Here is a 13,665-nt window from a genome sequence, read left to right as displayed (position 1 = left end):
GCTCCCAGCCTTGTGTGTAAGGAGCCTCCAGTCCCGTGCTCCTGGCACCTCCCAGCCCAGTGCCCTGGTCCTGCTGGTACAGCTCTGTGGGGGCATGGCTGGGTTATGCTGAAAGTGGTTAAAAATCAGTTAATTACTCTCCTTGCCCTTCCCTCCCTCTACAGCTCGCAGTGCACTGAGATTCAGGCCTGAATTTGCACATTCTTGCATTAAATTTGGAGAAGATGGAACTGCCTGGTTCCTGTCTGAGAGTTCTATCAGAGCTGGGACAAACCTTCCTCCCCACCCTGACCTGCTGGGCTTGGAAGGCCCCAATTAATGTCACACACACAGGTCTACGTGTGGCAGGTCTGACTTAGAAAACCCATCAGACTAAGTAACAGGAAGAGGCCCTCCTAATGCTTGAAATGCATTTAATTTAATTCAGTCACATCATTCAGTTCTTGGCAAAATCAAAAAAGAAGAGCTAAAATGAGCTGCTTTTAAAGGCTTCCATCAAGGATGAGACAAATGCCAAGTAAAAATTGAGTGCTTGGAGGTGAGAGGGCGTAATACAAAAGGAAAGATGCAATGAATCAGAGTTCTTAGGTAATCAAAATACTTAAGCCATAAAGATATCAAAAAGAAGTAAGTTCTGTCCTTATCTCAGGACTATGCATGTCACAAATATACTGCTATCAACAAAAAGTGTTCTGCACAAACATCTGTGCAGAATTGCTGCACTTTCACTGTGTGTCACGGTCCAATGTTGTCACCTAGAGTCAAGAAGTACTTAGGTGATAGAATTTTCAGTGTTGATGTGTGTTAGAAGGCTTAATCAAATAATTGCAGGATTCTGTGTGTTTTCTTACCCTGCTTTCAACCTTTCAGCTCTTTGCTTCCTCAAGGCAAAAGCATGGAACGTTAAAACAAGTCACAAATTCCGATGAGTCTCTTTGCAAACAAGCAAACGTATGGGGGAATTAAACTGCACCATCAACTCAGAAATCTAGCATCTAACTCAGCATTTCCACCTTCCTAGATTCTCATTTTCATCCAAAAGCTTTGTGAGCCTGCAGCAGGATTACAAATCCCAGGTTTGAGTGAGGGTTGCTGTCTGCAGGGGTTTGCAGCACTGCAGGAACTCTGTCTGCAGCACTGACCTGCACTGGCTGCTCCCAGCTCCTTCAGCTGGCAGCCACAGAGAAGCCCAGGTCAGGAAAGTGCTGAAGGACAGGCTCAATTCTTTGGCCTCATCTGAGTGGCTGAGAGCAGCTGCCCTTTGTGCCTTGCTGGCTTCGAGCAGGAAGGAATATTTGCAAAGTCACCTTGAGCAACCGCTGAGCTCCCAAAATTTGGCCACGCACTTTCTGTTATGCTGACAATTGATGGGTGCAGCAGAGCCAGGGCTGAGCACACAGCACAGCTTGGAGAGTCCATTTAAACCAGGAAGAGATGTTATCCTAAATCTGAGATGGACTGCTGTGTTTATTTGTAATCCCTGAAATCAGGTATGTGTTGATTATCACAAGTGACAAAATGGGGCTGTAGCCACAAGTCCTGTAAAAGCACAGAGAACTTCAGCCTCGATTTTTTGGGAGTCTACCCACAAAAAATGCTCTCAACAACTAATTCCTGGTGATGGTATGAAACCCTCCAGCCTTGCTTACGTGTATCTGGAGCCATTTATTTGGTTATTCAGCCACAAAGTGACAACAGAGTCACCACAAATCATCATGCAAAAGTATAATCAGACCCATGAGATAATACAGTCCACAGTTTGCAATGCAGCAGCAGTTGGAGATTTTATTATTAATTCTTAGTACTTACAAAAAATTGTCATATGTTACAGGATTTATTTGAATTCAAGGTGGGAGGGGAGATCAAAACACGTGGCAGGTTCTCATTACTAGAGGTAATTTTGGATAATATTTAGGTTTTTCTTTCCATCTCAGTTCTGACATCTGTTTTTCACATCTCCTTTACATCTGGACCTAAGAGAATCAAAATTGTCAAATGTATGTTGCTCCTTCTCAACAATGTTTTCCTGCAGTAGGAATAAACAAGATGAAAAAGTTTCACTTTTTGTAAAAAAAAGTAATATTTTATAACATATTTGACAAGCCGCTTCCAAGTAGAGCATTGCCTTGTCTCAGAAAAAAAATATTTCTTTCTCCCTGATGTGTTTTGAGTGACTGTCTGGTTCTGTGTAGAGCACAGCCACTGACTGAGCTCACAAGACAAATTAATGGACATATGCACTGATTAAAAAATATACCTCTATATTTGCTCCAAAAGTTAAAATGCAGTGAAGAAAGTAAGATTTTCTTTTCAATTTACAAATTAAGAAGATAATAATTTGCAAACTGAACTTCAGTTGCAGCAATTAAAAGAATAATTAAAAAAAAATCTTTTGTATAACTTCTAAATAACATTTATTTTAAAAAGCTTGGTGAAAAGATGCCCTGCTGTGCCCAGCAGATTTGAGCACTGGAGTAGTGCTATCTGCAGAGAAATATTGTTCACACTTTTCATATCTCCTGCAGCATTTGGATTTATCTAGGGAACCTTTTCAGGTACTGGGTTTGCTCCAGCTCCTGCCCAGCTGGTGGGAACCCCTCCGTGGTCTTTCCTTGGAACAGGTTCAGAGTTTTCCTGAGTGCTGAAGCAAACCCAGTGTCTCCCTCAGGCCGAGGATAAATGATTTCCATGGTGAGTTCCCAGAGATTTCTGCCCAGTGCAGATGTGGAGAGCTGTGCCCTGAGGTTACGCTCCCTGGCAAGGACAGGAGATAAATGCAACAAAATGCTGATCACACTCTTAGGTGGGGGATTTTCTCTGCAAGACTCACAGCCCCAAGCCAGAGTCCTGAGGAATAAATGGTACTTTTGAACACTTACATTCTGGAGAGGTATCAGTAGGGCAAGCCTCGCTGTAAAGAAATGGTGATGGATGTTAGAGCCTTGTAAAACACAAATTGTTTAATTGCAGAACAAGACATGTGAATAGATCTGACACCCTTCTTTTAAGGTGAAGGACAGCCTTTGAGACCCTGCTTAGGGCTCCTTAAAACTGAAGCAGGAAAGTGCAGGACATACAGTCCTTAAATGAACAACTGGAGAAATTTGCAGGGAACATTTTATAGGTAAAGAAAAGGATTTACCTGTTCCTCTTTATTTACTTGGCGATTTTGATCTGAAAAAAAAAAAAAAATAGAGAAGAATGGTTAACAAAGCTGGCAATGAACTCAAGTGTAGGGCTGGGTACTGTCCCCCTGGATCTCATGGTCAGAGATAAACCAGGAGGGGATGGGGCTGGGCAAACACAGAGGATGTTTCTTGACAGCAGGACTGAGCACCCAGAACTTGGGAAGTTGATGGGAGCAGAAAACCACATCAGAGAGAGAAGAAATTGGCCTTGCACTGCTTAGGAGCAGACCTCTTCCTTGTTATCCACAGAGATCTGCCCCCTGCCCCCTCTCCACAGCTCTCAGGACCCCCCATCAGCCCCTCACACCCCGGTGGAAGGAGCTGCCAAGGACTGGGGTCCCTGTTTCCCACGGTGTCAGCAGGGCTGGGTTGGGGCAGCTCACCGCGGATGTCATCCAGCAGATAGTCCAGGTGCAACAAAAACTTCATTTTCTGGGTTTCGTACCGGGTCATCAGTATGTCATTCAGCTGCACTTCCTCCACCTTCACATTCTCAGTGACCAGATCCAGACTCGCAATCCTAGGGCACAGAGTCATTGCACCAAGGAAAACCATCCAGCATCCAAAGGTAACAGAATTCTTCACTAGGACAGAGTCTGCAAAGAGCAGAGGGCTTTGGCAACATGAATTATTGGGTTAACAGCCCTTTGTGAAGGTTGAATTCCAATTGTTACATACTGTTATTTACTTGGCAATGCCTTTTGCTGACGGACCTGCACTGGAACTTTCAAATGCTGATAGTGAGAGAGGAGGAGGTGTTTTGATAATCCCCATGTGTGAACAGGGCCTTGACTTGCTGCAGGCAGGCCCTTACTGTTGTAGCAGTGCCAGAACAGCAATGCCAAACGTATTAAATGCTGTCCAGGTTTCTGGAAAATTACCTTGATCCCACGGGCTAGGATGTGACTTGCAGCACAGCTGTGAGAAACAGACTGAGCTGCAGCCCTGAGGTACATGGTGATTTCAAGTTCTCCTTACAACCCGAGTTTGAACTCAGTTTTAATCTGTGCAAGTTACCGAGGTAACATCTCAAATTCCAGGTAGATGTTTGAGCCAGCCCTTCACAGAATCACCAGGTTGGAAGAGACCTTCAAGATCATCGAGTCCAACCCATTCCCTAACACCTCAGCTCAACCCTGGCACCCAGTGCCACATCCAGTCTTTTTTTTAAACACATCCAGGCATGGTGACTCCATCACCTCCCCGGGCATACCATTCCAGTACTTTATCACCCTTTGCATGAAAAACTTTTTCCTAATATCTAACCTTTATTTCCCTTTGTGCAGCTGGGGCCTGCAGTGCTGCTGCAAAGCCTCTCATCTGGAACTGTTGGTGCAGTGTTGTACCACTGAATTACAGCTGACACCCAGGCATCACAGATGAAAGTGCTAAGTTACAAATTAAAGATAATAAGAAATCTTTCTAGCTACCGAGCTTGTCCACAACTCAAAAACTTGCTGGGAAATGAGCTGGTTATCTCTGCTGCCAAAGGCTGTTCCCTGGGAACTGAGCTGAGGGAGGGTCACCAATGTGCATCCAAGACAGTGTTACTGTAAACTGAACCCTAGGGGCTTCATCCCTGATAAAAACACTTTTCTGGTAATAAAAGCCAGAGATTTCCATGAGAATCCAGGCAGGAAACCGAAATTTAAAGAGACAAGTGTAACAGCAGGCAGGGATCTCTCCATCCCTGTTAATTGTGTGGATGTGGTGCCCTCTGGCTCAGCTGGAATAGGGAGCAGCTTTGCAGCACAGGGTAGTGGGGTTTGATCCCAATTATCAACACCATATTTTTTCAAAGAAGAAAACAAGTGTTATGAAGTGGAACATACCTGTCTGTAACCACTTTCAGATCCTACCAGGAGGATTGTAAAAAAAAAAGGGAAAAAAAAATAAAAAAAGGAAACATATCATTAGTGTGATTTTCAGAAAGGTCACCTGGCTGAGAAATAGGCAGATCCAAGAAGAAAAGCAGAATACCACTGCTTACTCTGAAGAAGAGGAAAATATCTGGTTGCTCTTTAATCATCTGCAAAGCCTGAAGATTCTGCTCAGCCTGGTCTCTCTTCTGTTCCATTTCTTTCCTTGTGTTGGCAACGACTGCCAGGTCTTCTTCCTCGTAAGACTGAATGTCACTCAGGATCATCCTCTGTTTCTTATCAAGCTCTGCCTTTATAGTTTTAAACAGCTGTTTTAGGTCAGCAGTCAGAGTTTTGGCATTGTTCTAAATGAAGAGATAAGAAAAAGGGGCACTGGCTCAGAAACTCCACCCTTCAGTTTAGTGCCTCTGCTTATCAATTAGGATTCTATCTGTCCTTTGTGCTGGCTTTAGAAGGAAGCAGACAATAAACATTTGCCTGGAATATCTGAATCAACAGAGGCTTTTCAAAATTAATCCTGATATAGTAACAAAGTCAGATGAATTTCAGCTACCAATGTGAGAGCTTACTGGTACACACTGAAAATCCCAGTTGTAGATATAAATTGCTTTTCTTTTATTAAACAGGCAGAAAACTTAAAAAATACATAATCTTATGTACAGTCTATGGGCTGCCAGTCCTGCAACCCAGTCTGTGCAACCACAACACAGGGTGGAATTGCCCAGCTGGTTTCTCTGGTGGAGGAGCTGGAAGGCTGCAATGAAGCTTGGATTCTGGCAGATTCTCAAACCAATCTTTTCCCTTTCTATTCATCTGTTTCTAACGGTATCGTTTCCATCACTTATTGCTGGGAAAGTGTGAAGGAAAGATGCTCTGAATTAGCAATAATCTGGATACCAACCTTGATCTGATTCTCACTTTCCTGAAGCTCTTCTAAGGCAGTAACTAAATCACTTTTAGATTCCTGCAGGTCTGTCATGGTGTTGGAGAGTTTAACCTGGCAGAAGGAAAGACAGCACTGAACTTCCCAGCAGGAACAGCTTCAAACCAGACAGGCAGTTTGTGAAGCTGATGCCCTTGTCTCAAACATCCCACTTCTGTTTGGCAGCCCTGAAATTTTGATATGTAACCTGGGGGAGGAAGTTAGTTTGCAATTCATGCAACTGCAAAGGATGCTTCTGCTAATTCCTGAGGAGGCTGTGACCTGTCCTGAGGTCCAGAGGGAGCCATTTCCTGCCCATGCACTGGGCTCCTGCAGGGTTTTTGCGTGCACTCTAAACTGAGCCCACATATTTCATATGCAAGGCAGTGAGTGAGCATAGGGGATGCATTTTATCCCCTCAATCTCAGCTGATTTAGTCTCAGCTGATTCTGGAGCATTTCAAGGACAGCAGCTGGACTCAGAGGCAGGAATATGGAGACCCCATGTCTCTTGTATCTACTGGGACACGGGCTCCACAAAATTTGTGGGAGAGGGAGGAACACAGAATCACTGAAATTGGAAAAGATCTCCAAAGGTAATCGAGTTCAACCTGTGACCAACCCCCACCTTGTCACGCAGCCCAGAGCACCGAGTGCCATGTCCAGTCGTTCCTTGGACACCGCCAGGAATGGGACTCCACCACCTCCCTGTGCAGCCCCTTCCTATGTTTAACAACCCTCTCAGTGAAGAAATTCCTCCTGATGTCCAACCTGAACCTCCCCGGCACAGCTTGAGACTGCGTCCCCTCATCCTGTCACTGGTTATTGGGGAGCAGAGCCTGATCCCACCGTGCTACAGCACGGGCAGAGCCCAAGGGAAGGACCCCGAGAGGGAAAACTCCCTTCCCCACCCAAAATTCAATAGCATGGCATTCGCGGGGCTCTGTGGAGGAAGAGATTTTCTAATCCCTGCAGGAATACTTCTCAATCCCAGCCAGGAACACCGCAGTGAGGGCGGCTGGCAGTGCCGGGGCTGCAGCTCAGGGCTGTGGGGCAGCGGAGCCGCTCGCTGAGGGGCGCCGCCCTGAGGGACCCCCACACGCTGAGGGACTGAGCCACGCTTGTCCCGGCCAGCCCCCAACACCCTTCCCCGCTGTTCTCCCTCTGCTTAGCTGTTCACACTCTTCTGGCAACACACAGGAGGGAATGAAAAGCAAATTCCAGCACAATGCACCAGTGCCTTGCTGGGGCGGAAAGAAATTTCCCGGGGCTGCCCTCACACCCAGCCCCACTCCCCGGGGAAGCCCTACCGCCCTTGCTGCGGTTTTCCCCCGTCCTCCCGGCCAGGGCAGGGGCCATGGGGAGGGAAGAGCTCCCTACCAGCTCTTCGTCGTGTCCCTCCTTCATGGTGATGACCTCGTGGCCCTTGTGGTCGCCGGCCACGGAGCAGAGCACGCAGATGCACCTCTCCTCCCTCAGGCAGTAACATTCCAGCAGCTTGCCGTGATCCCGGCACCTCCTCTCCTCCGCCTTGCCTGTTCCCACCTCCACCAGGATGTGTTCCTGATGGAAATCCCTGGCGTTGTGTTTGCTCAGGTGGGCCTGGCACAGGGACGCCTCGCAAATCAGGCAGGTTTTCACGGCCGGCTGGGGCCCATCCAGGCACTGCTCACAGGGAACCACGTCCGTCTTCTCCTTCTCGGCGCCTTCGTCCTGCTGGAGGCTTTCTCTTCGAGCCTGCTGTCCTTTGGAAGTGGTGGCCTTAAATGCCTCCACGATGTTGCCCAGCTTGAAGTTGCTCTGTAGCTCCAAGGTGACACCCAGGTCGGCCATGCATGTGGGGCAGGTCCAGAGGCACTGCGAGTACAGCGCCTCCTCAATGCACGGCCGGCAGAAGTTGTGGCCGCAGCTCAGCGACATCGGCTCCTCGTACAGCTCCAGGCAGATGGGGCAGGTGAGCTCGGCCTCCAGGCTGCCAGCCCCTCCACATCCCTCCCGAGCTTTGGCCATGGCTGCAGCGAGAGCGGAGAACCGAAAGTAAAACCAGAGGCAGGCACCCGGCCCAGGGTCTTGCGAGCCCTGCCTCTCCAAGCCCTCCCTCCGCCCCAGGCCAGGCAGGGAAATGTTCCCTCTGCCGGCTCCACCCTTCCCTACACTGCGGCAGCCACTTCGGGACGTTTCCCCTCAGTCTCCAGCAGGGAATGCTGCCCGGTCTCTCCTCACCTCCCAGGGCAGCTTTGCTTCTGCACTGGGTGTGCAGGATGGAAAGAGGCAGCGGAGGCAAAAGCTGCTGCCTTAGACCAAAGATCACCATCGCTGCTGCCTGCTTCTGCAGCAGTTAATGTCGTGCTGTCAACTTTTAGATAAAATAAACTGCCATCGCGTTTAACAAGCTTATAACGTGACTTTATTAACATGAAGCCAACGCAGTATTTGAAACAGCTGTGCAAAAATGAGCAACTTAATGGTATTTCCATTATGATTAACAGAACAAGTAATGCAGGAGCTCTTGCAGGAAAAGGCAGGGTGCTGTGATATGCCCTCTCACAGCAGCCCACAATGCAATTTCTGATGTGCCAGCTCGGCATAGCCTCCATGCAAGGCTCACAATTTCTAGGCCTGGAAATACAAAACAACACCTTGTCCCCACATCACTCCAAAAACTTCAAAACGCTGATGGCAGCATGGATGGGATACTTGGAATGGATGGTTTCTGTCTCTATAAGCCTGAAGTTCTTAGCAGGATGTCCAGCCTTGACAGACACATCACAACAATAAAGAGCGTATCTTCTGCCGTTGTTGTCTTCCACCTAAGGAATGCACAGAGGTTATTGTGTGGCATTTGCAGGCAGCATTCAAACCAGGCACAAAGAATTCCAAGCTTCCAGCAGCTCTCCTTGCTGGTGTCCTCCTCCCAGCAGCTCTGGGATGGCACTGTGTGTATTGGAGTCCTGTCCACTGGGACGGGATTCATTCTAATCATGAGAATTCCATTCCTGAGAATTCATTCTCTTCTCAGCAGCTGGTACAGTTTTGGGTTCAGTAGGGAATAATGGTGGTAACACACCGATGGTTTGGCAGTGGCTGAGCAGTGCTAGACCAGAGCCAAGGAGCTTTCTGTGCCTCATGCTTTGCCAGCGAGGAGGTGCACAAAAAGCTGGGAAGGAGCATAGCTAGGGCTGGTGACCCAAACTGGACAAAGAGATATTCCACACCACAGAACACCATGCCCAGCATATGAACTGGGGGGAGATGGCCACAAGGAGGCTGGACATGAGAGAGCAGGTGATGGGGGAACAATCGTGCTGTGCATGGATGGCTTTGGTTGGCTTTTCTCTCTGTCTTCCCTCCTTTCTATGATTGTCATTATGATTGCCACTGAATTTGTATTCTGTTAGGCTACTTGAAAGGAAAATGAGAGGTAGATCCATACATGCATCCAGGGTATGCTGTAGGACCAACAAAAAATGATGGACCTAAAGATAAAAAATGCATTATGATTAACAGATCATTGTAGTAATTTAGAGTCTGCCTCTGTCCTGACCCAAGGCTTACTACTAGTGAGGGCTGAAGCACCATCTAGAGAGCAGTACCCAGGGAACCCTAATTTCACCAATTCAGTCAAACAAGTGTCCACTGTGGACAGCCCTGGGAATGTAGGTTGAGCTTACAAAGCAGACCAGGTTATTTATGTCCTAAGCAAACTCCACTCTGCTGCTGCTGGGATGAGTTCTCAACTTTCCCCTTGAATCAAAGGGCTGCCACAGAGGTATTGCTATTATCTTCTCTTAATCCTCCCAGAAAACTCCTGGCACTTCCCAGCCTCTTCATCCATAGCCTGGTTTAACAAGGTGTATTCAAGGCATGCCCCAAAGCCCTGAATGCCAGGACCAGCTCCCATGGCTGCACACACGTGTGCAAATAAGCATACAGTGAAAGGAATGAGCACTTCTATAGGTACTCAGGGTACTTGGTGCCTCATTAGAGTCCTTTCTTACACAGGTAAGTGAAATGAGCACTTACCAGTAGCTGCTGGTCTGCATTCTCTAGGTGATGGCTGCTTAAAGGAGTTCTCCATCTTTGACAGGAATTGCTGGAAAAATCTCAAAATAGCATCTGTTGCTGATTTATCCAAAGTAATGAGTGGCTTTGGCAGCCTCACACCATCCATGTTAGGAAGTGGCTTGCATTTCCTAAAACACGCAGAAGGAATCACAGAACCACAGAATCACAGAGGTGGGAAAAGACCTCCAAGGCCATTGAGTCCAAGCTGTGCCCAATGCCCACCGTGTCCCCAGCCCAGAGCACCGAGTGCCACCTCCAGCCCTTCCTTGGACACTCCAGGGATGGGGATCCAAACCTCCCTGGGCAGTTCCAGTGCCTGAGCACCCTTTCCATGGGGAAATTCCTGCTGCTGTCCACCCTGAGCCTGCCCTGGCCCAGCCTGAGGCCGTTCCCTCTCCTCCTGTCCCTGTTCCCTGGGAGCAGAGCCCGACCCCCCCGGCTGTCCCCTCCTGTCAGGAGCTGTGCAGAGCCAGAAGGGCCCCCCTGAGCCTCCTTTTCTCCAGGCTGAGCCCCTTCCCAGCTCCCTCAGCAGCTCCAGCCCCTTCCTCAGCTCCATTCCCTTCCCTGGGCACGCTCCAGCCCCTCCACACCTCTCTTCCTCTGAGGGGCCCAGAACTGACACAGCACTCATGGTGTCAGCACAGGGGACAGTCACTGTTGCTGAGACAGGCCAGGTACCAGTGGCCTCTTGCCCACCTGGGCACACCTGAGCTCAAGTTCAGCCAACACTGAACAGCATTCCCAGTTGCTTTCCTGCCAGGCAGCTTTCCAGTCCCTGCTGCCCAGCCTGGAACTGCAGGAGATTGTTGTGACCACAGTGCAGCACCTGGCACTTTGCCTCACTGCACCTCCCACTGCTGCCCTTGGCCCGTGGATCCAGCCTGTCCTGAGCCCTCTGCAGAGCTTCCTGCCCTCCAGCACAGCCACACTCCTGCCTGCCTTAGTGCTGCTGGGAACGCACTGACAGCGCGCTCCGCCCGCTCCTCCAGGTCGTCAACAAAGGTGTTAAACCTCAGGAAGAGCTTACCTGCCTTTAATCGCTGCAAAAGCCTGTGAAGACATTTTGAAAGCAGAATTAGCACAGTGCAGGCACAGGCCAGCCCGGGAGCTGTGTGTCTCTGGGAAGGGGGGATGCTGATAGGTACCTTGGTGAAAAGAAGCGTGTCCTTCTGATTTCTCAGAGCCTCCAGCTCCTGAACATCCTGGCTGGCCAAATCCTTCATCCCCTTGTGATCATTCACCTCTGCCTGAATCTTGGAAAGTTGTTCCTCCTCGTAGTCACTGAGAACTTTCAGGACTTCCCCCTTTTTCTTCTCTAGCTCCATATACATCTCCTTGAACAGGCTCTCCAATTGTTCCCTCCGCTGGCTCTGATCAGTCTATTAAGAAAACAATTTCAAATTTGTAAGGGATATTTTCCACATTAGTTCTCACTTACATAAAAATCTGTCTTTTTTCAGGCCTGAGAGAAGTAACTAAACACTGAAGGTTGGAAAAATAAAAAGCCACACACCAGCCACTCATCAGGAGGCACAGACTTTCAAGCTTAACTAAGAATGGACCTCCCAGACTGCTAAGAAAGTTATGCATCATCCTTCCTCAAAGAAGAAACCTCAAAAATACACGAGAAACCAGCCAGGAACTAAAAAGGCTTCAGAATCCATGATCTGGGGAAGGGCAAAAGAAAACTTTATCTCATCATTTACCAGCAAGCAGCCACCCCAAGGTGATATGGGACCGTGAAACAAACCTTTAGCCCCTCCTTTTGTTTCAGCAGGTTTGCTATGGCTTCATCCACTGCAGCTTCATGGTTTTTCAGTGTTTCCAGAGTACCAGGAAAAGATACCTGCAAAGATCATCGGAAGGAGATGTCAGGACAGGACTGGCATAATGCACGAGATCAGCAGCTTTATCCACAGGGGTTAAGCTAGACTTGCTAAAGGCCTGCTCATTGCATGCTCTCAGGACAAATCAGTAGATAAAGGTTCACTGGAAGGTTTCATCCCTGAACAAATGCCACAATTACAAGCACAAAAGGAAAATGTGAAGCTGAAAACTGTTCATGTGCACTAGCCACAGATAAAGCTATTTCCCTGTTGGCACCTTTCCTTCTGTTACTCTGTCATTAATTATCTTTGCATAAGTGCAGCTCAGGCTCATCTTTGCCTTGGAGGTGCACCAAGGACTAAAACCTTACAGCAGCACTCAGTCCCAGCAGTTTGGCCAAACTCTTCCCACAGGAGGGGAAAAAAGCGTTTATAACATCTTGTTTTATATCTCAAGGGTCAAACCCAGAGAGAATCTGGGACCAAACTAAGAATGAAAGGCCAGGATTGCAATAGAGCCCCATCCCGGGAATGCAGTTCTCCAACTCAGGAGCTGCCCCTGTGCCATGGGCAGCTCTCTGGCCTTTTCCTGGTGCAATCCATGCCAGTCCCACTGCCCCAGCCGCCTCTTACCTGGCCTTCGTTGAAAGCCTCCTCCAAGCTGATGATCTTGTGGTTCTTGTGGGAGATGACGGAGCACAGGACGCAGATGCACTGCCAGTCACTCTCACAGAAGCACTCCAGCAGTTTGCCGTGCTGGGGGCATCTCCTCTCAGCCAAAAGCTGGCCATCGCAGGGCTCCACCAGCACATGGTTCTTCTGGTCGTTCTTGCTGTTGTGCCTGCTCAGGTGCGCTTGGCACAGCGAGGCTTCGCAGCTCAGGCACGTCTTCACTGCGGGCTGCGGCTCCTGGAGGCAGGAATCACACAGGACCACCTCCTCTGGCTGGCCCGAGCTTTCCCCCTTCTCCCTGCCTTGCCCTTCCTGCTTTTCCTCCTCTTGGTGCGCGGGAGCTTCCAGGAACTTCTGCACAATGTTGCGGAGGTGGAAGTTGGGCCGCAGCTCCCCGACGCGCGAGTGGCACAGCGGGCACCGGGCAGGGCTCTTCTGGGTCAGGAGCACCTTCTGGATGCAGGTCCTGCAGAAGCTGTGGCTGCAGCCCACGGTCGTTGGGTCCTTGTAGATGTGCAGGCAGATGGGACAGGTCAGCTCTTCCTTCAGCCCGGACATAGCCTTTGCCCGGGCCATGGCTCCAGCTCCGGGCAGGGCTGAGAGGGAGGGCTCTGCTGGGAGGGGACAGAGAAGGCGGGCAGCGCCGAGGAGGGAAAATACCCCGTGGGCTAAAAGCTGCTGCCTCCTCCCCCTTGCAAGGGAGGGTCTTCCCGCCCCTCTCTCCAGCTTCCTGCCTCTCGGAGCCACGTGGGAGGGCCTGTGGCTGTCCAGGTGTTGTGAAAAAAAGTTGTAACAAGTCGTGTTTAATGAAATCTTGGGGAATTCCTTTCGGTTTACCGCACCGAGCTTTGTCCTGTGTGCAAGCGGTTATCTCAGCCCTAAAGTCTGTGAGCCAAGGCAATGCTGGTAAGCACTAATTACCTGCTCTGACCACAGCAATGGGATCCCGTCAAAGAGAAGAAATGTTTTTGGACACCTGTGACCAAAAAAGAATAATTGCAGGAATGGGATGTTCCCCAACGACTACACGTGACCCTCCTAAGAACCCTTCTCCAACGAAAATAAACTCTTGAGATGTGATTTAAACATGCAGAAAATTCAGGGAGCATTTAA

At 49.1% G+C, this 13,665-nt stretch overlaps 2 protein-coding genes across 9 annotated transcripts; both read right to left on the bottom strand.

Moving 5' to 3' along the window:
• Nucleotides 1-1,753: 1,753 nt before the first annotated feature.
• Nucleotides 1,754-8,297, bottom strand: LOC128795548 (E3 ubiquitin/ISG15 ligase TRIM25-like). 7 transcript variants are annotated; one of them, XM_053956392.1, is made up of 8 exons: nucleotides 7,370-8,297; nucleotides 5,970-6,065; nucleotides 5,179-5,412; nucleotides 5,021-5,043; nucleotides 3,572-3,801; nucleotides 3,143-3,174; nucleotides 2,880-2,911; nucleotides 1,754-2,754 (listed from the first exon to the last, which is right to left on the bottom strand). In XM_053956392.1, the coding sequence occupies exons 1-7, from the start codon at nucleotides 7,997-7,999 to the stop codon at nucleotides 2,894-2,896; spliced, it is 1,263 nt and encodes a 420-aa protein (XP_053812367.1). In that variant the 5' UTR covers nucleotides 8,000-8,297; the 3' UTR covers nucleotides 1,754-2,754; nucleotides 2,880-2,893. The 7 variants fall into 7 exon arrangements, with proteins under 7 accessions (XP_053812367.1, XP_053812370.1, XP_053812368.1 ...); XM_053956395.1 differs by having other exon boundaries at nucleotides 1,754-2,026; XM_053956393.1 differs by having other exon boundaries at nucleotides 1,754-1,973.
• Nucleotides 8,298-8,373: 76 nt separating this feature from the next.
• LOC128795549 (E3 ubiquitin/ISG15 ligase TRIM25-like) lies at nucleotides 8,374-13,589 on the bottom strand. Of its 2 annotated transcripts, none has more exons than XM_053956401.1 (6): nucleotides 12,514-13,589; nucleotides 11,805-11,900; nucleotides 11,200-11,433; nucleotides 11,082-11,104; nucleotides 10,013-10,182; nucleotides 8,374-8,799 (listed from the first exon to the last, which is right to left on the bottom strand). In XM_053956401.1, exons 1-6 carry the CDS (start codon nucleotides 13,126-13,128, stop codon nucleotides 8,756-8,758), a joined length of 1,182 nt encoding a protein of 393 aa, XP_053812376.1. In that variant the 5' UTR covers nucleotides 13,129-13,589; the 3' UTR covers nucleotides 8,374-8,755. The 2 variants fall into 2 exon arrangements, with proteins under 2 accessions (XP_053812376.1, XP_053812375.1); XM_053956400.1 differs by lacking the exon at nucleotides 8,374-8,799 and adding an exon at nucleotides 8,807-9,465.
• Between the last annotated feature and the right edge of the window lie 76 nt (nucleotides 13,590-13,665).

The sequence above is a fragment of the Vidua chalybeata genome, chromosome 15, assembly GCF_026979565.1.
Source record: "Vidua chalybeata isolate OUT-0048 chromosome 15, bVidCha1 merged haplotype, whole genome shotgun sequence".
Taxonomy (NCBI): domain Eukaryota; kingdom Metazoa; phylum Chordata; class Aves; order Passeriformes; family Viduidae; genus Vidua; species Vidua chalybeata.
Note: the sequence above shows the minus strand (reverse complement) of the source record. Positions and strands in the feature narration are given on the sequence as shown.